Source organism: Hirundo rustica, chromosome 12 (assembly GCF_015227805.2).
Source record: "Hirundo rustica isolate bHirRus1 chromosome 12, bHirRus1.pri.v3, whole genome shotgun sequence".
Taxonomy (NCBI): Eukaryota; Metazoa; Chordata; class Aves; order Passeriformes; family Hirundinidae; genus Hirundo; species Hirundo rustica.
The window spans coordinates 6652858-6676441 of NC_053461.1; the positions used below are offsets into that span (position 1 = coordinate 6652858).

The 23584-nt window shown below is 51.7% G+C and overlaps 3 protein-coding genes across 13 annotated transcripts in view; 2 read left to right on the plus strand and 1 right to left on the minus strand.

Moving 5' to 3' along the window:
* IP6K1 (inositol hexakisphosphate kinase 1) overlaps positions 1-18983 on the plus strand; it is a 37976-nt gene extending 18993 nt beyond the window's left edge. For 7 of the 8 annotated variants that reach the window (XM_040076771.2, XM_040076767.2, XM_040076764.2 and 4 more), the window contains 5 exons: positions 10645-10991; positions 13224-13434; positions 14015-14199; positions 15520-15695; positions 16527-18983. In XM_040076771.2, coding sequence (XP_039932705.1) covers positions 10769-10991; positions 13224-13434; positions 14015-14199; positions 15520-15695; positions 16527-17036 — 1305 coding nt within the window. In that variant the 5' untranslated portion in view covers positions 10645-10768 and the 3' untranslated portion in view covers positions 17037-18983. The remainder of the gene's footprint in view (positions 1-10644; positions 10992-13223; positions 13435-14014; positions 14200-15519; positions 15696-16526) is intronic. The other variant, XM_040076772.2, reaches the window with a different exon arrangement.
* Positions 18984-19388: 405 nt separating this feature from the next.
* Positions 19389-21643, plus strand: GMPPB (GDP-mannose pyrophosphorylase B). Of its 2 annotated transcripts, none has more exons than XM_040076478.2 (8): positions 19389-19584; positions 19650-19730; positions 19804-19852; positions 20261-20562; positions 20639-20717; positions 20805-20932; positions 21114-21296; positions 21454-21643. In XM_040076478.2, exons 1-8 carry the CDS (start codon positions 19456-19458, stop codon positions 21583-21585), a joined length of 1083 nt encoding a protein of 360 aa, XP_039932412.1. In that variant the 5' UTR covers positions 19389-19455; the 3' UTR covers positions 21586-21643. The 2 variants fall into 2 exon arrangements, with proteins under 2 accessions (XP_039932412.1, XP_039932413.1); XM_040076479.1 differs by having other exon boundaries at positions 19442-19584; positions 20663-20717.
* A 74-nt stretch (positions 21644-21717) lies between these two features.
* RNF123 (ring finger protein 123) overlaps positions 21718-23584 on the minus strand; it is a 49587-nt gene continuing 47720 nt past the window's right edge. For all 3 annotated transcript variants that reach the window (XM_040076476.2, XM_040076474.1, XM_040076475.1), the window contains exons 36-39: positions 22896-23038; positions 22467-22561; positions 22282-22367; positions 21718-22177 (exon numbers count right to left, since the gene is read on the minus strand). In XM_040076476.2, the coding sequence (XP_039932410.1) occupies positions 22078-22177; positions 22282-22367; positions 22467-22561; positions 22896-23038 (424 nt within the window). In that variant the 3' untranslated portion in view covers positions 21718-22077. The remainder of the gene's footprint in view (positions 22178-22281; positions 22368-22466; positions 22562-22895; positions 23039-23584) is intronic.

Here is a 23584-nt window from a genome sequence, read left to right on the forward strand (position 1 = left end):
TTTGCTCCCCAGTACTGCTTGTACATGCTGCTGCTGTTTGTCATGCCCTATTTAATCACAACAGGCTGTTTCTCACTCTCCTCTATATATTTTAGCAGCTCTTTTGCTTTGAAAATAATGCTGGTATCAAATAAATTAAAGATTTATTTTTGAGGAAATAGGGCATTTTAAATATTAATGGTGTCTTGTGAAAGATGAAGACATGAAGAATTAGATTACAGATATTTTTAATGTACTGTTTGAATCTTTTGAACCAAAGTGGTTTTGTATAACTGTTAGGTAGTTACATTGTGATATTTTATCTATGTTGAGTGAGAGAGCAGCTTCACAGTTGCTTGGAGCTGGGAGTTCTGCTGTACCTTGGTTTCCATCTTTTGGGGGATTGTTGGTCGGATACATTAGGGACCAGCTGAAAACTGAAGGCTTTTTGTTTTGTTTCATATATTGCTGTTTTGTTTTCCTACCAGATTGGGTACTTAATGGAGCTGTCTGCAGGGGTGCTGATGCTGGTGTAAAAACGATGTCAGGAGAGGCGAAAAAGTCAAACAGTGTTTCTGCTGCAAGTGACAACTCACATCTCTTTAAAGTCAGGGGGACGCGCCTGTTCTCTGAGCGTGTGTTTGCAGGGCAGCTGGAGCTGAATGGAATTGGCTCTGCTCCTCTTGTGCCTGCCCTCGTCCTGCTCAATGATTTTCCCCTTTTACTTTCGTTAGGTGCTGGCAGTAAACCAGTTCAGGAAGCCACATTGGCGAAAACAACTTTTCTTTTTTTCCGGGTTAACTTGTTTGCCAGGCTGGTTTCTGAGCAGGATCAGTGAGTCCTGTGCTGACTCAGGAGAGAGGATGGGTTTGAAGAATGCTTACTGAGATTTACTTAAGCTGTCATGGAACTATAGCCTGAGATGCATGTTAAGGAACAAAGGGTAAGGTTTGCCAATTGGCAGTATTTTCAGTTTTGTGTCTTCGTAGATTGATGTGATGACATCTGCCAAAAAAATAAAAGCTGCTCAATAGCTTCAAGACTTTTTTTTGCCTTCTAGAGCAGATAAAACAGAAACTGTAGAAAGCTGGTTTCCTGAAGCTGTTTCATTAAGGTGCCTCCTGCCCTGTACTAGAATGGTTATTCAGTCTTTTATACCTTGTTTTCAGTGAGAAAGCCTTTCACAATGGTATGTGTCTGTTGTATGTATGTACCTGTCACCAGCTGAAAGCAAATAACCAAATATTTCCCAGTAGGTTCCCAGGCAGCCATCAAAAAAGGAGGTGTTTTCAGTTGGTTTTGTGTCAAACAGTATTTGAGCTAGTAATTTGGGAAAACCTTCAGTCTGGTTCTCTCATAGTTGTTTCTAAAGTGTGCTAGCATGGCATCGTTGCTTAGTGCTTATTCCGGTTGTCAGTATTTCTGTTGGTATTTCCATGTTCAAATGAAAATTCAGCTGCAATTTGAAGAGTTGCCAAAACTGCAGATAGGCTCCCCTGTTCACTTTTTGAATGTCAGAGTCTTCAAATTAGTGAGAATCTGCACATCACGTAGGCTTGTGTTTCCTGAATGGAAGATCACCAAGATAGTTAGTGGTTATGCAATTTCTGGGAGAGTTTTGTTTCAGAACTTGGCCCAAAGCTGTTCATTCGCATTAGTGACTTGGTTAGTCATGTTTTTACGTTTATTTCAGCATGCAGACTGCAAAAATGACATATAATTTTGGACAAGCAACAGCTCGCGGGAGCTGAGTGGCCATGCCTTAGCTGTAGGATAGGCATCAGTGTGACCTCATTTTGTCTCATTGAAGAGACCCTCCACAGTTGCAAGCGGTGGCAGTCAAGTCCCCTACGTGTTCAGTTCTGTCAGTGATCCTGTTCTACAACAGCCATGGAGCGAGGTGAGCTGGGAATGCAAACGTTGGCTTTAGACACAAGGATAACCATCAGCAATTCAGGCACCTTGTGCTGATACAACTGTTTGTACAGCTGCACAATAGATTGGGGATCTGACCTGGGTTGAAAAGTAATCCTTTAAAAAAACAAAATAAAGTGCTAGTTTATTTTTAACTATGATCAGTTCCCCGGTTTGATTCATGGTGTGGCTACAAGCAGTTGTACCAGTGCAGCAGAGTTGAGTGGGAGGGTGCTGTTAATGCTCTTCCAGATGTCAAAGGATTGAGTGTGCAACCATGGTCTGAAGAAATAACTGAAGGAGGAGTTGACACTGATTTGGCTCAGTCAGTGCCAGAAGGAATCTCAACATAACACTGGGTGGTTTTTTAAAGCCAGGCATTTGGATGGCATTGTTTCCATTGTGGAGGATCACTTTATAGAGCAACCAAGACAAGCAAGCTTTTTTCAACCCAAAAACTGCTCTGTTTTACCAGCCTATAGACAATGTGGTGGATGAATAAAGTACCAATGTGCACTTTTTTCTTGTGCAGACCAAACTTTTGATGGATGTGTTTTCACTGTCATTTCCCTATCAGAGAGCTGGAGGCCTACCTGTTCACCTGGGTTTTCTTTCTTAATTCAATGGTTTTACACACTCTGAAAGCAAAAAAAAAAAAAAAAAAAAAAAAATTTAAATTGTTTTCCTTGACTTTTATCTTCAAATGGATTTTATAGTTTGGGGTTTTTTGCTCTTTTGTGTTTTCCTTTCCCTTATTTTTTATAAGATTGTGGAGGGCAAAGAGCCAGAAAACACACCTTATTTTTCTTTTTTTTTTGGTTGCCCACGTAAGGCTGAAGCTGTGCGTGCCCTTGCTCTTGAGTTGGGGGAGTTGCCTGTTTTTCCTGCTGCAGAATCCTCACTTTGGCACCTGTGCTTTGCTTTTTCTGTGTGACAAGTGTAAGGTGCATTGATTGTTCCTTTCAGTTCCTGTCAACCACCCCCTGAAGCCTGAAAAAACTGCTCTTATTGCTGCACAAGTACTTTCTTTTCCTGGGATTTTGGTGCTTTTGCTGGAACTTTCCTCTTGTTTCCTCTCTACAGAAGCTTGGAAGGATCTTGTTCCATCTTTCCACCTGCTTTCCAGGTATCTGTATTAGTTAGGAGTCTGAGGGACACAATGCTGAGGTGCACAACCATTTCTCCTTGTCCAGTCTGTGTGGAGGTGTGAGTGGGAGCTCAGGCTCCAGAGGTGTTTGCACATGTGGATGATGACAACACCTTTCAGCTCAGAGGCCAGCAGTTGCTCTGCAGGAGATTAGGCCAAATTGTTTTCCTTGCCTCTGGCATGATGCCTTCAAGGTTGTCTGGGGCATTTTTAGCCTGGAGAAGATGAGGTGAGAACTCTAGGAGGTGCCAGTTGTTCTCTTCACCCCTGTTGTAACACAAACCTGAGACCTGCTTGCCTGACTGCGGTGGATTCTCCTCAGTTTGGTGGGGCAGCTCCCCAGTGCTGAGCAGCCCTTCCCTGTTCCATCCATCTGCCTGTGCTCTGCCCACGCTCCCACAAAATCTCACCTCCCTCTTCCTGCCAGCAGTGCTCGCTGTGCATTTGTCCTCTGGTTCAGCACAGCCGCCACCAGCTCTGACTCATTCTCTCGCTGTCAGCAGCTGTTGTGTGTTTACCTGCTCATCCGTCCTGCCTTCTGATGCTGTTGAGATTGTAGAATTTGGTACCCACAGCTGACATGAAAGTGCAGTTTCTGAATGGACTCCTCCTCATGCTGCACTCAGTGTGGTCACTCCGTCATCTTCCTGCTTGGGGAGGTGTTTGAGTGGTTACCTGGATCACTGTGCAGGACTTTCTTAGGGTTGTGGCTGACTTACTTAAGCCTCACTGTCAGGGAAGAGGCCAAGGTCTGTGACTGAAGAGTAGGTATATTTTATTTTAGATGAAAATTTTAAACATAAGATTTTTTGAGATAGGACGTAAAATTGTTGCCTCTGCTTATTCAGTCCATAAGTTGAGTTACAAATTCTTTCTGAGTTAGTCTTTGAGCCAGGCTTCTTCAGTGGGAATGGCATGAATCTTTTTCCTTTCTCCCGGTCATGCTATGAACGCAAGGACAATTTTCCGCCTGTTGATGAGTTTTTGAGCCTCTGCATTAATGTAAGTTTAAAAAAATGTCTTTTCTTGGTGGGTTAGGTTAATTCATTGTGGCTTTTGACTGTTGAAAGTATGTTCCTTTCTAACTGTCTCTGACCGGTAGATTGGAAAGCTGTGCTGAACAGCAGCTTTTGCATTGGAATAATTTAAAAATAACCTGTGGAGACTTCTTCCTCTTTGTAAATGATGTGAAACCAGAAATTAGCTCACAGAAAGCTGAGCAATGAGGCCTCACAAGCATTGATCTTCCCTAAGCCCTTCTCTAGAAAGCATGTATCATAATCTCATCTCGCCCATAAAATGCAAAGCCGATATTGGATGACCCTGCTCTCTTAGGCGCAGGCTTGGAGAAAAGTCTTCTGGGCTGGTACTGATAAAGAGCCTTTTGTTGTACATATTCTGTCATATCTTGCTGCTGTGGAAACTGTCAGGCTTGGACTGCAGCCAGTGATTTGGAGCAGAGAAGGAAGGTGCCCTTTTCTACCAAGGCAGGGTGTATTTGTGGCAAAGTGCAGCAGGAGGATTCAGCAGCTCAGCTCCCTCTTGCGCATCATCCCCTCCTACTGGAGAGGAAGGAGTGGTGATGACCAGGCCAGGACTGGCCCTTCTTGCAGCCTTTGCAGTGACACTGATAGCAGTGACAAGGACTGGCAGGTCCCCAGACAGCCTGTGCCCTCCTGCCAATGTCCTGCATTTCTCCAGTGAGGAGGGGGAAGCATGGAGAAAAGAGCAGCAAGGTAATTAAATCATATCATCCCTGTTACGTGCAGTCCTCCACTACTCCCCAGTGATCTTATCACAATAGTGCCAGCTTGTCCAGCATCAGACCAGACAGGAATACAAGCTGGAAGAGGCCATTTGAGCCCCAGCTTGGGTTACTCCCACGTATAGACAGCTGCATGACAGGTGTTCACAAAATGTTGCAGAGTACCTGTCCATATGTTGCTGAATGTGACAGACCTTCCCTGCTCATGGCTGTGTGCTGAGTTGGCTTAAAAAAAAAAAAAAGAGAAGAAAACAGATAAGCTACCACTGTAGCGTGACAGTGTGAGAAAATGGGTATTGTCTGTGTTCTGGCTCTGAATCCCTAACAAGGACTCGCAGTACCTCATCTCTCCTGGAAAGCTTGCCATGCTTTATGCATAGGTGACAGCAGAAGGGCCCTTGCAATTCTTGCTAATCTGGCCTCTAAGAGAAAAAAGAAGCCTTGTTTAACCCCAGATCGAAATGCTGGTTTTAGTGAGTGGTTTCAGCATTCCAGCCAGAGTTAAAAGTACATGGCTCAGCCTCTCTTCAGAAAGAGCTGAAAAGGCTTGGCTTCCGCTCCTTTCTTAAAAAAAGAAGAGGAGAAAATTCTTGGTCTCGCAGGCTGCTGGCAGAAGTGCTGAAGCTTTGTGATCAGTGTGATAGAAGTATGGCACAAATAGTCTGTCACGGTTTAACCTCAGCTAGCAACTCGGTCCCACACAGCCACTCACTCGCTCCCTTCCTGCTGGGATGAGGGAGAGAGTTGCAAGGGTAAAAGTGACAAAACTTGTGGGTTGGGATAAAGATAGTTTAACAGGTGAGGTAAAAGCTGCATGCACAAGCACAGTAAAACAAGGAACTCATACCCACCTCCCATGGGCAGGCAAGTGTTCAGCTATCCCCAGGAAAGTATCACAGTAACAGTGACCTGGAAAGACAAACGCCATCACTCCGAACATGCCCCCCTTCCTTTTTCTTTCCCCAGCTCTGGATGCTAAGCTTGACACCATATGGTCTGGGATGTCCCTGGGGCCAGTTGAGGTGTTGTCTCCCAGCTTCTTGTGTGCCTACAGCCTCCAGTCAGAAGCAGAAAAAGCTTTGATTCAGTTAGCCCTGCTCACCAATGACAAAAACATCTCTATTACCAACATTGTTTTCAGCACAGATCCAAACCACAGAGACATACAAGTTATAAGAAAGAAAATTAAGTGTCTCAGCTAAAGCCAGCACAGTCTTCCTTCAGACCTTTAGGAGCCAGAAGCATAGGGTATATCTAAGGACTTGTACTATAAGCTTAATTTTATGTCCTTTTCTCTAGGTTCAGACAAGCTCTGTCTTAAGTAGATCAGGCTCATTCCTTGTGATCACTTAGCAGTTGGTGCATATGTACCCTGTGGATGAGGGAGAACGAGAACTGGTGACAGGAGCTCGGCTCATGGCGTGGGGTGGAGCGTGCCTGATAGTGGCTATTGTCCTCTCCAAGCCCTTGTTCACTGCAGCTCCTCCCCAAGCCTCACTGTTGCCATTCTCCTCCTCAGCTGGCATTCTTGAGCAGCTTTTCCTAAGATTTCTGTTCCACTTGGGATGCATGTGTATAGATTGTATTCTACTTCCTGGCCTCAATCTGATAAGCCACACTTGTCATGGTGAGAGCAGCTTGTCCAAAAAGGAGTGTTTGGTAGCAGTTCAAGTGTTGGACAAAGGTGCATGAGAAGTCTCAGGATGCAAGGCTATGTGCTTAAGCAAGCTAGGAAAACTTTGTAGCTTCCGAGATATGGTTAAGGCCAAATGTTTCTGGTTACATCCTAAGTGTTGCTTCAGGTTCCTGGAGAGTTGTGTTCTCTGCCCAGGTCCCGGGGCTCATCTCCATTTACTGCTGAGTAGACAGACATGTCTCAAACCTGTGGGGATCAGCTTTTGTGCTGGGCAGTTGATCTCATAGCACAGTGGGAAACACTTTTTTTTTTAAACTTGCTTAGACTGGGTTTTCTTCTCATATCTCATCCAGTCCAGCACGACTAGAAGCCTGCTTTTCAGCACAGATGCTTCTGCTTTTCTTTGCTGATGAGTCTAGGTCACCAGGAGCCAAATGACCAAATGCTGTTGTGCTCCAGTTTACTATACTGATATTTTCTGTTCTTGTACTTTTCTATTCTTGTGCTCCTGAGAGCTCTGGGGTTGTTCAAGAAAAGTCCAGCTTGTTGTCATCGTGACAGGTAGGTCTGTATTTATCCCTTGCCCATGGCCCATCTCCAGAGTCATCAGTGGCCATCTGCCTTAGCCCTCAGCACGGCCTGGGGGCTGGAGAAGAGAGGCGATGCTGAAACACGGCTGTGCAAGCTGCTGAGGGCAGTCAGTGTTCTTGCTGTGTGATACATCACAATTTAAACCATTTGTTCCCCTTTTTATTTAGGGAAGTAGCTTTACCAATGAGTCGTGAAGCGTTGCCAGTGTTCCGTACAAGATGGCTTGTACAGAGTAGGGACGTCAGCATCGTGGTGTGCTCAGCAGTAATTCTCACAGCCATGGCACTGCAGTTCCCTGCCCTCACCTTTCATTGTGTGGTGACCTCCAAGGCTAATTTTTCTGTCTCTTAAGTTACACCCTCACAGGAGACGTTGCTGTTCTTGTTCTCTGGCTCTGGGTACTGGCAGGAGCATCTCCTTAGGTCTGATGCTGGCCTGGTGAGACACCTGTAGTCTTCAGCCAGGGTTCAGTGACATTTGAGAGGCTGGGTCTTCAAGAACACAGCACTGTTTCTGTGAAGGGATACATTCCCTGCTGGAGGGTGATGTTTGCTTTTGGGGACAGGGTTTACTCTGCTTAATGGGTTAGGAAGAACAGGGTTATCTGGGATGTCTTACTGAATTTTGTTTGGAAATATATGTTACTATAAGGAAAAAACCCATCTTATTGCCAGGAAGTGTTTGAACAATGAGGTATGCAGATCAGACTTGGAGCAGATACACTAAAAAAGAGATGTCTAGACTTAAATACTGTAGAGCAGAGTCTGTTCCAGTGCACGGGTCTGTTGCTGGGGAGAACAATGAAATACGAGGTGTAGTATGTCTGTAGCCACAGATAACTCTGCTCCTGAACCCCACCCCCCGCATTTCCCTAATCCAGCCCAGTGGGCACTTTGTCTTCTTGAGGAGATATCATTCTGTTGGAAGGAGATGCTAAACTGGCCCGGGTGTTTCACTGCTGCTTGAGCTGCAGTGGTGGTGGTGGAGGATACCAAAGGATCTGCTTAAATGAACTGGTCTCCCTCAAGCCGTTTCTTGGACTGTGCACTGCGTTTTGCAGTTGAATTGGAAGGACTTGGAATTTTATAAGCCAGCTAAAATAGTTGAACTCGTGCCTTTGTTTAATAGAGAAAGGATGAGTAATATTTAGGACTTCAAATAGTTTTCTGATTTATATTCATTTGAAACTGCTGGGATTCTTCTGTCTTTGTTTGTGGGTAGTGTCATGTTTAGTAATAACCCTTTACTTTGAGTTAGTTTGTTGAAAAACACTAAGCTGTATCTGAGCTACAAAGTGTCTCTTTTTCAAGGCCTGTGGAAATCTGCCTCTTTTCAAATGTTGCCTCTGAAAATGCTGCTTGCCATGAAATATTTTTTTCTCACAATCACTTGAACATGGGAAAATACTGCCTGTATCACTGTTTCTCTGGAGTGTGTGGATGCATGTGTGGAGCAGTTGTGTCTGGCTTTGGACTCTATCCCCATCTGATGCCCTGCTCCTTTTCTTGTGTCACAGCCTCAGAATGTGTTGGTTTTACGTCTGTCATTTCCTCCCAGGGAGCCTGCACACCCACAACTTGTCATGTTGGGCTTTTTTGGGGCTGCTGGGGTCTTTAGCAGTGACCCCAGGACGTTTGGTGGCCACAGCCATTTCCCAGCAGCCCTTGGATGACTGCAGTCCTGAGAGTCATGTGCCTGTCTCCTGAGTGTGACAACTGTCACACAGATAAATCTTGTATTTCTCTTGTCCTGTGAAGTTTAAACTACAGCGAGGTGTGAAGTTAAGTTTGTCCTTTGTGTTGTTTGGAATCACTGAAAACTCTGCTTTAGTCATTGGCAAAATAAAAGAAATTGAATCCAAGACAAAGTTGTATCAGGAAGGGGAGACTTTAGTCTGTGAAATATTTGAAATCTGTGAAATGCTGACCTCCTGCAGATGGTGGTACCTCGCTTGTTCTTGGATATTAACTGTATTAGACCCAGCTAAAACATCTATGAGTGTCTGCTGCTGAAATTTCTTCTTGTTGATAAAGCAAATAAGAGGGAGGAGAGAAATCCCCAGCATGTTTTTGTTTGTGATCTATCTTAGGTTCTGAGTGAGTTTGGGAGACAGACTTTGATATGAGTTGCTACAAAGAGCGACCATCTGTGTTGTGGGGTTTTTTCCCTCCTATTTCCTGGGCCCTGCCTTAAAAGCCAGCTAAATATTCGCATTATTCCCCTTGCACTGAATGTGGCGGTGTGGTCATGTAACCACAAAAGGAAATGTTTTCCATGGGATCAGCGAGATGATTCAACTCAAATGTACGTACATATGTACACTCACACTATCCCAAAAACTTCAGAGGAAGTGAGCAGGAACGAGCAGACAAGGAGAGAGAAGCACTGTCCTGTTGTGGGGAATTTGGGTTAGATTTGGTTAAACATTTTATGAAGTATCACCCCTCCTTTCGAATCTCTGGAGCTTCATCTCTGACATGGCTGCATTGGAGCAGGGGAGGTGAGCTTTTGTTCATGCAGCATTCCCCCGGCCTGGCAGCGCTGTGTAGCCGCAGAGACATCCCGTGGCCGCATGAGGAACAGCCTGAGCCATGGCCCTTGTTCAGGCCTCCAGGATCCCTCACTTCTTAAATTACTGCCGTTGGCAGTGCAAAGAAACTGGAAACTCGATGCATTCAGAAACTGTAATCACCACTTGGTTCTTGTACCAACATTTGGATAACTCATCGCTGAGGAAATCCTGTGACATTTTCCGCAGGAGCCTCAGGGGCAGCTGTGTGATCTAAGCTGGAAAGAGCAAGTCATCTGGAGAGAATTTGGGCAACTTTACTTTTCAGTCATTCTGTGGCTGTACTGGGCACTCTGCAAACATTAAAAGAGCATCTGTTTCTCTAAAAGCACTGGTAGTCTCAATTAGATTTAGTGATATATCTTCCTTACCTCGAGCAATTAGGGTCTTGTTGTGCATATAGGTGTTGTGAAAGCATTAGAAAATTGTCCTGAAAGGTTGAGAGTGATAAAGGGGAGAACCTGAGCAGAATCCATTCAGTTCCAGCACACACACAGTGACAGAATGACTGTCTTACTCTGCATCTTTCATGTCAGTGTGTGAAGAGAAGTGAGCACTAAAGGAGGAAACAGTGTGACAGTAGCAGATGAACAGGAATTATTTAGTCACTTAGATGTTGAAAATGCAGGGGCATGGGGAGGGGGATTCAGATTCTGGAAATGTTTGTACTGCCTGTGTCAGTCACCATTACTGACAGGCAGGTGTGTGCTATGCTCACGGTCTGCCCCATTGCCTTACTAATAAAATGAACAGGGAAGGAAAATAATATTTTCTAAAGATGGGAGGCTCAAAATAGCCATATCTCCTCCTTTCCCTGTCTGCTGTCAATCCTATTGGAGGAGCTCCGGATGGGACTGCCTCCAAATTAGTGTGTGTTTACCTGTAGGATTAAAGAGGTGGTGAGGAGCATGCTGGAACAAGCAGGATGTAGACAGAAAACAGAAGAGGACATGGATATAAATACATACCATAAACTTCTCCAAGCGAACGAGGAATGAGTGTAAGTGGTCCTTCACTAACAGGAATCTCTTTTGCTTTTTCAGATCAGCGCAAGGAAGGAAATTGCCAAGATTCCCCCCGTGTGGCTGCCTGACCACTGCTGAGCTCCCCCTCCCAGCCCATGCGGCTCTCCCCCATGCTCCAAGAGCGCACCGGGTGCCCAACGCAATGTGTGTTTGTCAAACCATGGAAGTGGGCAAGTACGGCAAGAATGCCACTCAAAGCGGAGACCGGGGCGTCCTGCTGGAGCCTTTCATTCACCAGGTGGGCGGGCACAGCAGCATGATGCGCTACGACGACCACACTGTCTGCAAGCCCCTCATCACCCGGGAGCAGCGCTTCTACGAGTCCCTGCCCCCAGAAATGAAGGAGTTCACACCTGAGTACAAAGGTGAGGTCTCTTGGCATTCCAGAACGCAGTTACAGCCTTCAAGAACCTACCCTTCCATTTTTCTGCAGCTGCTGCCGTCTTGCTGTCTTTTGGTGTCATTTTGCTTTTTTTAAACTTGCTTTTGCGGGCTGGCAATTTGGTAGCAGCACTTGGAAAGGAGGAAGGGGTTTTTTTGTGGGTGCTCTGAGTTGAATGCACTCCTCTTTCTAGACAGAGAATATGCAGTGTGTGACAGCGGTAGTCCAAAGTTTAACGTTATGGATGTGTAGCTGAAAGCAGTTTTATTACCAAGTTATTGTCGATTACAGCCTTGACCTTGAGCTAATGAAGCCAGATCATATACTGAGCATTTGCACATTCCAGTTCCATAATTTATTGCTTCCTCATCCCATCTCTTTTATGAACCCATAGCAGCGAGCTGAAGCAGGAAGTACGACTTTCCCAGTGCTGAGGTGCAACCTTGTCCCCAGCAGCTTTGAAGGAGTGGAATTTTCCAGTGCCTGTGTCATTGTAGGAGGTTGGCAGCTCAGCTGTGCCTTTGAGAAGCTCGATAGGCTTCCAGCCCTGTGTGTGTGTGTTCAGGATGGTGATGTGGTCAGGTGGCCTTCTGGGGGGCTCAGTGTTCCTGTTCCCCCTGCTGCTTTGTCTCCACATGGCATTGGGAAGGTGGTGCTTTACAGACAGCTGGGACCACCATCTGTTCAGGGTCTTGCCTTTGCATCTGGCTACAGCCTGGCTGTCTCAGAGCAGTGTCAGCTTCCCTCCCGGTGTCTGCACACAGGTGGGTGTGAGTGAGGGGTGCAGTCTGCAACAGATGGGTCCTCTCTTGCCCTCCAGCTGCTCTGGGGCCATGCAGTGCTCTGGTGTCCCATCAGAAATCTCTCTGAAGCCTGTGTAGTTCCTAGAGCCCATATGATGTGAGTTTTTCCTGGGGAGGTGTTTTTAAAACAAGTGAAGCTGATAGGTCAGATGGACTCTTGTCTTCCTGAGGTCAGGTACTTCCTGGTACCCTAATGGCATGGGGATGTGCACATCCATCCCAGTGAGATTTCGTCCTGGGCAGTTTCCTGATAGTCCTAGAAATCTTTCCTGCTGATCTAGGGGAGAGGAACACTGGGTATGATATTTTCTGTCTGAGCACTTGGATGTTACTGTAAGACTTCACAGAGCTATCTTGAGTCCATCCAGGCAGAACTTGAGGTGGCATTTACATAGTGACATTCTGGAGACCTGATCTGCTCTGAAGTTGTGTTTGAGCCCCCTGAATGTTATTAACGTTGTCCTGTGCAGATAAGGAGAAAGGAAGGACAGGAACAGGATGGGCTGCATCAGCTGAGCAGGGCAAGGTTTTTTCACATTTGTGATGAATCATTTGATTCAGTGCATCTGTCATTTGAGACTCCTGGCAGCTAGTCAATACTAGTGACAAGCTAATGAAACATTTTGTCATTGCACATCAGGAGATGGGCTGATGGCCTCATTATCAGGGCTGGGGCAGTCCCAGAAATGAAGATGTCAGCCCTAACTGGAAGTGTCAGCAGTCCTGCTCTGTAGCTGGCCAGATAAATTCTGAGACTGTGCTGTGGAAGATCTATAACTTCCCTTGGACTGTGGTGCTTTCCAGGAGCCTTCAGAAGGTAAAACTGGACAGGACACACATGGTCCTGTTTGCCTGCACTTGGCAGAGGTAGTTATGCTTCCAGGGCCCCTTATTTTTATTTCTAGGAAGCCCTGGGCCCTTGCAGGTCCCTTTTTTGTGAGATTGGCTGACTTGTAATAAGAATGGCAGGTGTCACCTCAGCATTAGGGCTCTGTACTTCATCTCTCTGATGCTGGAAAACTCCTTTAGCAGAGAAAGCACAGTCCTGCTCGGCCAGTGATGTCTCTGTCAACAGCAGGAACGCTTCTGCAGGACGTAGGTACTTATCCAAACAAACCAGATATTACTTAACGTGCTTTGCTCCCCTCAGCATCTTGGCAGACTGTGCTTGACTCTCTCCAGTTTGACGACATTTGCTGCAAGACTGAAGGAAGGAAATAAATCACACCCTCAGCCTACCAGCTGCACTTTTGTCCTTATTTCCTGCAGTGGCAAAGCTTCCCCCTCTTTCATTGCTTTGGGTTCACTGTGCTTCTCTGTGAGCTACGTTTTCCTCTCTCCTGCAGAGCATTGGGTTGATGGTTGTGTATTCCCTCCCCCGGGAGAACTGACGTATTACTTCTCCGTGGCAGGTGTGGTATCTGTCTGTTTTGAGGGAGACAGCGATGGCTACATTAACCTGGTGGCCTATCCCTATGTGGAGAACGAGGCTCTGGAGCAGGATGATCTCCCAGAGAGGGACCAGCCACGGCGCAAGCACTCGCGCCGGAGCCTTCACAGGTCAAGCAGCGGCACCGAGCACAAGGAGGAGAAGCCTGGCCTGGCCAGTGACAGCACTGAAAGGTAAAACTTGGGGGGCCCAGTGGCAACACGAATTTCAGGAGATCTCTCTCCCTGACTGCTTTGGTTGAGGATGTTTTGTAGTTCCTTAATGTGGCCAAGCTGTTGTGCACTTGCTAGCCCAGCCCATTTTGGTATTGTAGACTGTGTCAGGAGTTTAGCTGGGTTCAGGACCTTCATCCACGTGAAATGCTTCTGACACAGGATAACTGTTGGCAGTGTGTCAGATGTGGAACCAAAGCATACAGAGCAGATTTGTACACTCTTCAGTCCACCTGGTTATTAACCCAGGGTTTTCTTCCCAGGGTATTTTGAATATGGGTTCTCTACCGCTTCACCCCAGCCAGATCTTCCAGAGGAACAAGTGTTCCTGTTTGTTCTATTAGCAGAGATATTAAATAGACCAGATCCTGGAGCGTGGGTCCCCAGCCCAGGGTATTGGTGAGGATTTTCTTTGAAGAAGATTTGCATTGTGTGCAGCAGATGGGAACAGGAGATAGTTGTATGCCAGGGAAGGATGTGACAGTCTTGTGCGAAGAACTGATGGATTCTAACAGGCAGGTTTGTTCTGTCTTTACACCAGCAGCATCCAGGAAACCAAGAGTCCCAGGGTGGACTTGCACATCCACTCAGATGTTCCATTTCAGATGTTGGATGGGAACAGTGGCCTGAGCTCCGAGAAGATCAGCTACAACCCCTGGAGCCTGCGCTGCCACAAGCAGCAGCTGAGCCGCATGCGGTCGGAGTCCAAGGAGCGGAAGCTGTACAGTATCCTTTGGGAAGCACAGCTGGGTGTGTCAGGCTGCTGCTGCGCTGCCCTTACCGTTTGTGCCTGAGGCAGCCAGGCCTGCGTTTCCCTTGGCATTTCTGCCCTCAACCACAGTTGAGCTGCATGTTCCTCTTTGCTGTTCCTTCCTGCTTCCAGTACTGTGACGCTAACGAATCATAGAATGGTTTGGATTGGAAGGGACCCTAAAGATCTTGTTCCACCTCCAGGCAGTCTGTCTTGACCTTTTCATATGGTTGAAGAGGCTTGTTTTCTGTGCCTCCACAAATGACTCCTCCTTCTTTTCTGAACTTGCCAGCTTGTGGGGTTATTTTGTTTCTCCCGGATTCTCTTTTTGTCACATAGAAACAAACTTACCTTTAATAGGTGTATTCTTTATCATTTTAACTGTGTGGGCTTCCTTCTCCAGTTCCCAAGGGTGTGCTTGGCGATTCCAGATTTTATTTTTAAATCACTTGCAGAGAAGTCATCCTCTTTGGCTGCCCTCTCCTTTTTAAGCACACTCCCTTATTTTTATTAAGTTCCTCTTTGTAAACCAAACACAGTTTCTCTCTTGCACATTTAATCTAGACGTGCTCTGGTTGCCATTTCAGTATTTACATCTGAGTGTAAATTTACATTTCAGTGTTGATCCCTGTGGGACTCCTTGGGGCAAACTTCTGGGGTGTTTTTCTTCCCCCCTTTTGGGACCAGTTGCTGTAGAGTGCCTGGGGTGTGTTCTCAGTGCTGTGCCCCAGTGCAGGAGGTTGCCCATTGTGTGCTGGTGACAAAGGGCTCCTGTTACTGTTCTGTTTCCTGGCTTTATCACCTTCCCAGTTCCCCCCTGTGTGTTTGGCAGTGCTGCTGTTCTGGACAGGCCAGCCCTGCCATTACTTGACCCTTCAGTATTCAGTCCATGGGCTTTGTATTGTTTATCCATATGGTCAAATGGCTAATTTGATTAGCCTTTTAAGCTCTCTCTTAATGGATCAGCAGTTCCTACTGGCATACTATGGCCTTCCTGTTACCAGTGTTTTGCTTTTCAGTTTCCCTTCTGAATTTTCAGTACAACTGTGTGTGACCTTCCTACTGCTACTGTTGGCCATTCCACTTTCTAGGATGTTTCCTTCTACCAGCTGTCAAAGCCTCGTTTTGCTGTTTGGGTTTTGTCCTTTTCTCCAACTCACCAAGCTCTTTGTCTTGTCTGTTCTTTGGTTCCTATTTGTTTATTGCCCAGCCCTATCCCCTGCTGGCCCAAGTCCCTGTCTGTGGTGGCTCTGGGGTGTCTCTGGTGGGTGAGCTCTCCTTGACACACATCCCAGAGTTCCTGTTGCTGGAGAATGTGGTGCATCACTTCAAGCTTCCCTGTGTGCTTGATCTGAAGATGGGGACCAGACAGCACGGAGATGATGCCTCTGAGGAGAAGGCTGCTCGGCAGATGAAGAAGTGTGAACAGAGCACTTCTGCCACCTTGGGTGTGCGTGTGTGTGGGATGCAGGTAGGGATCCCCCAGGCTGCAGATGCTGCACCCTCCTTTTCACAGCTCCGTTAAGCCTCCCAGTTACTGTTTTCCTGCTGAGCACTGAATTTGAACCTCCCACTGCAGGTAGGTACAGCAGTGTTGATGCTATTTTTGTCTTCACTTCTAAGCCTAAAACAAAGGAATGTGGTTCTCCTGAAATGGCCTGCTTTGTCCGGAGCTCTTTTGTTCACAGACAATTAGGGTATTTTCTAATAAAATTATTTTTGTAGCATAGTGGTCAGCCAGAATCACAGTGCCTCTGAATGGGGGTGTCTGACATGTCCTTCTATGCTGCAGTGATTGTTGGAAAGTTGCTCTGCTGTGCCTGAGCCCTGTGCACAAGGGTTTGCTGCTGTGCAGTAATTGCTCCTTTCCCTACCTGCCGAAGGAACCAGATCTTGTAACCCAGATCTCTGCCCACAGACTCTGATGTAATGAGGGCTCCTTGTAATGGCAATAGGTGTTGGCAGCTCCTGCTGCCAGAGGATTGGCTGAGTTGCTGTAAGACTTGGCTTTTTACCTCTTGGGGTCAGTCGTGCCATGCCTTTTGGGGCACTGGGACTGGTGAGCCCCATTTGGGTGTCCTGGAAGAGGACTAGTGCTCAGATATCTTGAGTGTGCCCCTGGGCTGCACCCATGAACCGCCTTGGGATTCAGGAAACCGGCAGAGCTGTGTCCTGCTCCCACTCAATCATCATGGGGATAGGAAGAGTTTCCCCTGCCCTGTCAGTGCAGGACAGCTCAGAGCTCTCTGCGTGGCCTTAGCCCGTAGCTCCCACTTGATGTGCATTTCCTTTGGCGTTCCAGGTCTACCAGCTGGACACAGGGCATTACTTATGCAGGAATAAATACTACGGGCGCGGCCTTTCCATCGAAGGCTTCCGCAATGCCCTCTACCAGTATCTCCACAACGGCATCGAGCTGCGCAAGGACCTCTTTGAGCCCGTCCTCGCCAAACTGCGCAGCCTGAAGGCTGTTTTGGAGAGACAGGCCTCCTACCGCTTCTACTCCAGCTCCCTCCTCATCATCTACGACGGGAAGGACAGCCGGGCGGGGACGGTGGTGGAGCGCCGGCCGGAGGCGCGCCTGAAGCGGGTGGACGGCTCCGTGCCCGAGAGCCTCCAGGACGGCGGCAGCTCGGAGCCCGGCTCCTCGGCCCAGCCCAAGGTGGACGTGCGCATGATTGACTTCGCACACAGCACGTTCAAAGGCTTCCGCGATGACCCCACCGTGCACGACGGACCCGACATGGGCTACGTGTTCGGGCTGGAAAGCCTCATCAACATCATGGAACAGATGCGTGAGGAAAACCAGTAGCCCTGGGCTGCGGCCTCTTATTCTTGTCCTGGTGGCAGGAGCAGACAAGACCACCCACTACCACAGGAAAAACACAAATTTGGTTTTAAACGACTGTATCGCTCCGTTGTTTTTTAAATGTACTTGGATAGAAGAGCTGAGGTGAGGCAGGATGGAAGAACTTCTCGTGCTAACCAGATAGTTCTGACCCACTTGCCGGCCTTCTGGAGGAGGCTCTGTAGATGCCTGCTGGGTGTCAGGTGTCGCAGTTCTTTGTTCGTCATGCGCGTTCTGGAGGGAGGACCTGGACACGGGGAAGAGAAAGCAGGAGAGCCGGTGTGAGGAGCTTCCAGCTTCAGGAGCTTCCCCTTTGAATTTCTCCTGAGTTATTGGGAAAGGGTGCTCACCTGATGGTTTGGCAGCGTCAGTGGGGCCACCGGTGAGAAGTCAGGTGCCAGTCCATGTGTTCGGTCACTGGCTCTGCCCTGGGTTTTGCTGATGGGGCTTTGCTTTTGATGCTGCCTTTTACTGCTGTTTGGGCACTGTGAGTAGCCACCCCAAACACGGAAATGAAATGACCAGATGCAATCCCTGGCAGAGCTGTGGCCTGGAGGGAATGCCACACACGCGGAGCTGTGCTTGAACCTTGGGTCTGCTCACTCCCTGATGCCATGGCATGGGCAGGCCCAGGGCTCTGCAGGAGTGACTCTGCCCTGGACCACTGACTTGCAAGCACTCAGCTCATGTGTTAGCAATAGTATCTGTAGCAGTTAACATGACCCCAGCTCTGCAGCGGGGCATTTCGGACCATTTCAACACTTCCCCTCCAGTAAAGTACAGAGTCTGTCCCTCCAGCACAAAGCTGCCCTCTTCCCCCGGGGACCCTCTGCCCCCAGGCCCTGCTCTTCCTACAGGTCTGGGGGTGGTGGAAGGGGAGGCTGAGGCTTAGGGCTGATCCCCCTCTCCTCCCTGAGGGGTGACCTAGCTGAGCAGTGAGTGCCACTGTCTTGACTGTTGAGTACCACTGCCCGACTGTTCAGCTTTGCTTCACGGAATCAAGTGTCTCCCAAAATAATTGTCCCCCAACCTCCTTTGACAAGGAATTAACGTTTGATACTGTGGCCTGGTGGTACCAGACAGAACCCTGCTCCACCTCAGCTCCTGTTTCTGTGCTAGGGCCCTGCTCCCTCCTGTTCACACTGACTTGTTCCATGATGTTACCATTGCCCTGGGTACCCACAAGGTCAGGGTTGCGGGTTTTTTTAATTACTTCAGGAAAGCTTGTTTGGGGAATACTCGCATGTCGCATGTGTGCTGACTCCATGTGCGCAGACGCTGCTCAGAAAGCACGGCTGCCACAGCAGGCACAGGTCTGTGGCACTGGTGTGGAAGGGGACAGGAGAGCTGCTCACTTTCTCTGCCTGTCTCCCAGCTCCTCAAAGCTTGCCCAAGCTACTGCTCCCCTCCCACTCTCTGGACAAGGACCTTTATGCATGGTATGCTGCCCTGCACTGGGTTACTTCATCGCTCCTGCAGGTCCCTACCTTGCCAGGACTCGCAGGATTTTCAGGGAGCAGGTTTGCAGGAGGGAGTGATGCTGGGTGAGTGCTGGGGTGTAGGTACCCTCAACAGCCCTATGATTCCCTGGCCCTGCCCCAGCGTGGCCCATCGCTGCCCACCTCTGCATGTCCTTGTCCCCGTGGGCTGTTCTCGGGTGGGTCAGGCCGCACCTCCGGGAGCACCTCTTGCTGTTCCCCCACGCTCATTCTCGCCCTTCCCCACCTCACCTGGGCTGTGATGGACGGGCCGCGCTGCCGGTGCTCAGTGGGAGCCTCCTCCCCCCTTCAGCCCATCGCGCCGGGACTCCACAGCTTGTACATAGCCTTGACCCCGTTTGTTTTTACATGAATAACCGCCCTGTTTGTGCTTCACAGAGAACCAAAAACCATTAAAGGATCTGTTTTTGTCCGCGGTGTGCCTTGCCTGCCTTTCCCACCCTCTGAGCCTTGGGGAAGGGGTTGGGGGCTCAGATGCACATCCCTGCCCGGCGCGGCTGTGGCCGCTGCTCTCTTCTCATCGGGGTCGCCCCGTGGGTGCTGCGTCCCCAGGGAGACCCGGGCAGGCTCTGGGGGGTGCAGCAAGGCCCTGGCCATACGGAGATGGCACCCGGCGGGCCTTGAGACCTGATTGGGTGGGGGAGTGTGCGGGGCGGGCACTGAGATACCGACGGGCGGTGGGACCCGGGCGGGCCGTGTGTCGGGGGCGGTGTGCCGGGGGCGGGCGGTAGGAGCCGGGCGCTGTGCCAGGGGCGGGCGCTGTGTCGGGGGCGGGCGGTAGGAGCCGGAGGGAGGGAGGGAGGGAGGCAGGGCCCCGGCGGGCGGCGCGGCGGTGACGCGACCGGCGCTGACGTGTCGGTGCGGCCGCTGGCGTGAGACGCGGGATGCGAGCGCTGATCCTGGTCGGCGGCTTCGGGACGCGGCTGCGGCCGTTGACCCTGAGCCGGCCGAAGCCGCTGGTGGAGTTCTGCAACAAGGCGGTGCTGCTCCACCAGCTGGAGGCTCTCCGGCAGGTGGGGGAGCGGGGCGCGGGGGGCGCGGGGGCCGCCCCGCCGCCGCCTGACCCGCGCTCCCGCAGGCGGGCGTCAGCCATGTGGTGCTGGCCGTGAGCTACATGTCGGACGCGCTGGAGGCCGCCATGCGGGAGCAGGAACAACGGGTAAGGGCCCTTCCGCCTCCCCCCGCCTCTCCCCGTAACCCGGCCTGTCCCGCCGCTCACCCTGTGCCCGCAGCTCGGCATCCGCATCTCCATGTCCCACGAAAAGGAGCCGCTGGGCACAGGTAGGATTCGGGCAGGGGCTCGGGGTTGGAGGGCGGGCGCAGGCGGGATGGAGGAAATCCAGGGGACAGCAGGGTGGGCGCTGGGTGGGGACGCCGGCAGGGATACGGCACGGCTAGGGACGCTGGACGGGGGGCACCGTGGGCATTAGGATGGGTAGGGCTGGGGGACACCGGGAGTGGGGACACCATGGGCAGCAGCATGGCTTTGGATGGACGGGGCCGGGAGGAGCAGGGGAATCGGGAGGGCTATGCCAGGATGGACATGGGCAGGACCGGGTACGGCGGGCCGGGTGAGGATCCAGAGGGACCGGGGACTTGGGAGGGATGCTGGGCCGGGCAGAGGTGGGGCCAGCAGGACCCGGGCGCTGGGCTCACCGCGTCCCTGCGCCGTCACTCACGGCCGCGCAGCGGGGCCGCTGGCGCTGGCGCGGGACCTGCTGTCCGAGGACGGGGAGCCCTTCTTTGTCCTCAACAGCGACGTGATCTGCGAGTTCCCCTTCGCGGCGCTGGCCCGTTTCCACCGGCAGCACGGCGGCGAGGGCTCGCTGGTGGTGACCCGCGTGGAAGAGCCGGCCAAGTACGGCGTGGTGGTGTGCGAGGCCGACACCGGCCGCATCTGCCGCTTCGTGGAGAAGCCGCGCGTCTTTGTGTCCAACAAGATCAACGCCGGGCTCTACATATTTAACCCTGGCATCTTGCAACGCATCCAGGTATGAGCTGGGGTGCCGGGCTGAGCCGGGCTGAGGGGCTGTGCCCTCCGCTCAGCCCTGGGCCCTGTCCTCCCAGCTGCGCCCCACCTCCATCGAGAAGGAGATCTTCCCAGCCATGGCACAGGATGGGCAGCTCTACGCCATGGAGCTACAGGGTAAGGCCCCGTGCATAGTGCAGGCAGCATCGGGGCTGCACCGCCACCCTCACGCTGGGGGCTGTCACCGTGGCTCTGTCCCCACAGGCTTCTGGATGGACATTGGGCAGCCAAAGGACTTCCTCACGGGCATGTGCATGTACCTGCAGGCGCTGCGGGCTCAGCACCCCGAGAAGCTGCATTCGGGGCCCGGTGTCGTAGGGAATGTGCTGGTGGTAAGTGCCAGCCCCCAGCACACCAGCCCCGGGCACGTCATGAGCCCTCTGCATTGTCCCACCGCTGTCCTCGCTGCCATCCTCAAGCTGTGCTCTGCTCTCTCCTGGCTGGCCAAACGGCATGGGCTGTGCCAAGAGCTGTCTGCCCTCCCAACCCTGGCATGGGCCCTCTTCTTTCTAGGACCCCAGTGCCAAGATCGGGGCAAACTGTGTCATCGGCCCCAACGTGACAATTGGGGCCGGCGTGGTGGTGGAGGACGGGGTCCGCATCAAACGCTGCACTGTGCTAGAAGGGGCCCGCATCCGCTCCCATTCCTGGCTGGAGTCCTGCATCGTGGGCTGGAGCTGCTCCGTGGGGCAGTGGGTGAGGACACAGGGTGCCCCTGCAGGGCATCAGGATGGAGCTCTTGCCCTCCCACCTCCTCGGGCTGCAGCTGCAGGGATGTGATCCCTGCAGGCAGGAGCAGGTGCCCGGCACCAGGCCCCGAGCCCGGGGATGTGACAGGGCCTCTCTGGGGCAGGTGCGCATGGAGAACGTGACTGTGCTGGGCGAGGACGTCATTGTCAACGACGAGCTCTACCTCAACGGGGCCAATGTGCTGCCACACAAATCCATCGCCGAGTCCGTGCCAGAGCCACGCATCATCATGTAGCACCCCCCAGCAGGCCCTTTGCTCCCAGCTCTCCTTGGATTAAATATTTATATTTCCATTTACTGTTAAGCATCACCTGAGTGCAGCCCCAACACCAGGGGGCTTCCCCTTCCCATCCTTCAGGGCACTGCATAAGGAAGAATAATTTAATGCTCCTTTTCATGAAGTCAGCCCTCAGCCAGGGGCAAGTTAACAGCCCGAACGCCCAGCTCGGCCCCCCTGCCCTGGCCCTGGGGCTGCCGTGTGTTCCCAGCGCCGCCGCAGAGCCGAGGCCTTGGGCTCCCCTCCCTGAGAACGGCCCACGGGGCTGCTGGGCACCGGCCTCCCCCACCCTGCAGCCCTCCCGCCCCACACCGCTGCCCCGTGCTGGGTCCTGACCCTCTGGGTGAGGGTCCCACAGCCCTGAGCAGGGCAAGCGTTTGGGGAGAAGCCAGCGTGAGGCAGGGGGGCTGCCCTGTTCAGCCGGGGGAGCCCGTGGTGTGCGGCTGGGCTTTACGAGCTGGCTGGCTTGGTGAAGTCGTCCACCCCTGTGATGGTGGCCTTACAGAAGAAGCAGTCCTTGTTGTTCATCAGGTGCTGGTTGATGCAGGCTCTGGGACAGAGGAGGAAAGAGCATCAGCCCCCACATACATGGCACGGGGTAGGGCCAGGGGCTGGCAGTCATCCTGGTGAAGGTCAGACATGGGAGCTACTCACTTGCATGACTTGTGGGAGCAGGGCCTGAAGATGGCCGAGATGGGGTGTGCGTAGCAGATGGGGCACAGGTCCTCCTCGCTGGTGGGCTGTGGGGGTCACCAGGCAGTTAGCGGTGGCATCCAAAGTCCCGTGTCCCAGGCCTGCTGTCAAGGACTGGGACAGGGCTAGGGCAGGGGGAGACTCACCAATGTGGTAGCAGCTGCCTGCTTGAACTCCTCACTCAGATGGTTCAGCATCTTTTCCACCTTTGCCAGCTCCTCAGTACTGATGTACTCTGTGTCTGAGGGGGCAAACTGGGCGTGTGTGGGGTGCATGGGACCCTCAGGCTGTCCTGAGGCTGCTGCGTGACGCACAGGGGCTGCAGCTGCCCTTGTGGGGCAGCCGGGACAGGGAGCACTGGGCACTGAGAAGGGCAGAACCACTGTCTGGCACTGGATACATCCCCATCCAAAGTGCTACTGCTGGGGTGGTGGAGGAGGCCATAGACACCTGTCCCCGGGACTAAAAGGGCTGGGGCACCTAGGGGACGTAGACACCATCCGCCCCATTCCTCCCTCCCCCGCCGTGGCTGTGTGGTGAGCACAGCCCAGCTCCCAGTGAGTGCCAGCACTTACAGGTGTGCAGGGAGAAGTGGCGCTTGTCCGTGGCCGCGGCGGCTGCTGCCAGGGCCGAGGGCTCGGCGTGGCCCAGCAGGTACTGGATGGAGCGCAGCTGGAAGCAGGGATCCGCCAGCAGCACCGCGGTCGCGCGCTCGGTCCTGCCGAGGGACACAGACCTCAGACCCCGCGCTCCCGCATCAGCATCCCCAGCTGGTGTCCCCCCAGGCCAGAATGTGCTCATATGCAGCTGAAGAGCAGCAGCCATCCTCTTCCTCCTCCTCTTTCTCCTCCTCCTCCTCCTCTGCCACCCCGACTCCGAGGCTCTGGGGATCGATGCAGTGCTTCAGCACTTGCTGAGGCTGCAGCCCTTGGGCCAGTGCCTGAGCCGGGGTTGCTGCAGGGCGGCTGAAGCATCCAGCGCTGCCCTTGGTCACAGCACTTCAGGGGAGATGCTCTGCAGAGCCTCACGCCAGGAGCTGGGGCCCTCCTGCACCAACAGGACAGCTCAGGGTGCGCTCAGAGCAGGTGGGTCCACCCAAAAGACAGGAGGGAGAAGTCGTGGCCCTCCCTGGCTTCAGTGGGCACAAGCAGGATGGATGAAGGTCGCCCTAATGAGTGTCTCCCTCGGGCACCAGTGCCGTGGCCTGGTAACAGCCCCTGGCAAGGAGCAGAGCTGGCTCTGTGGCTGGCCCAGGGGCAAGCAG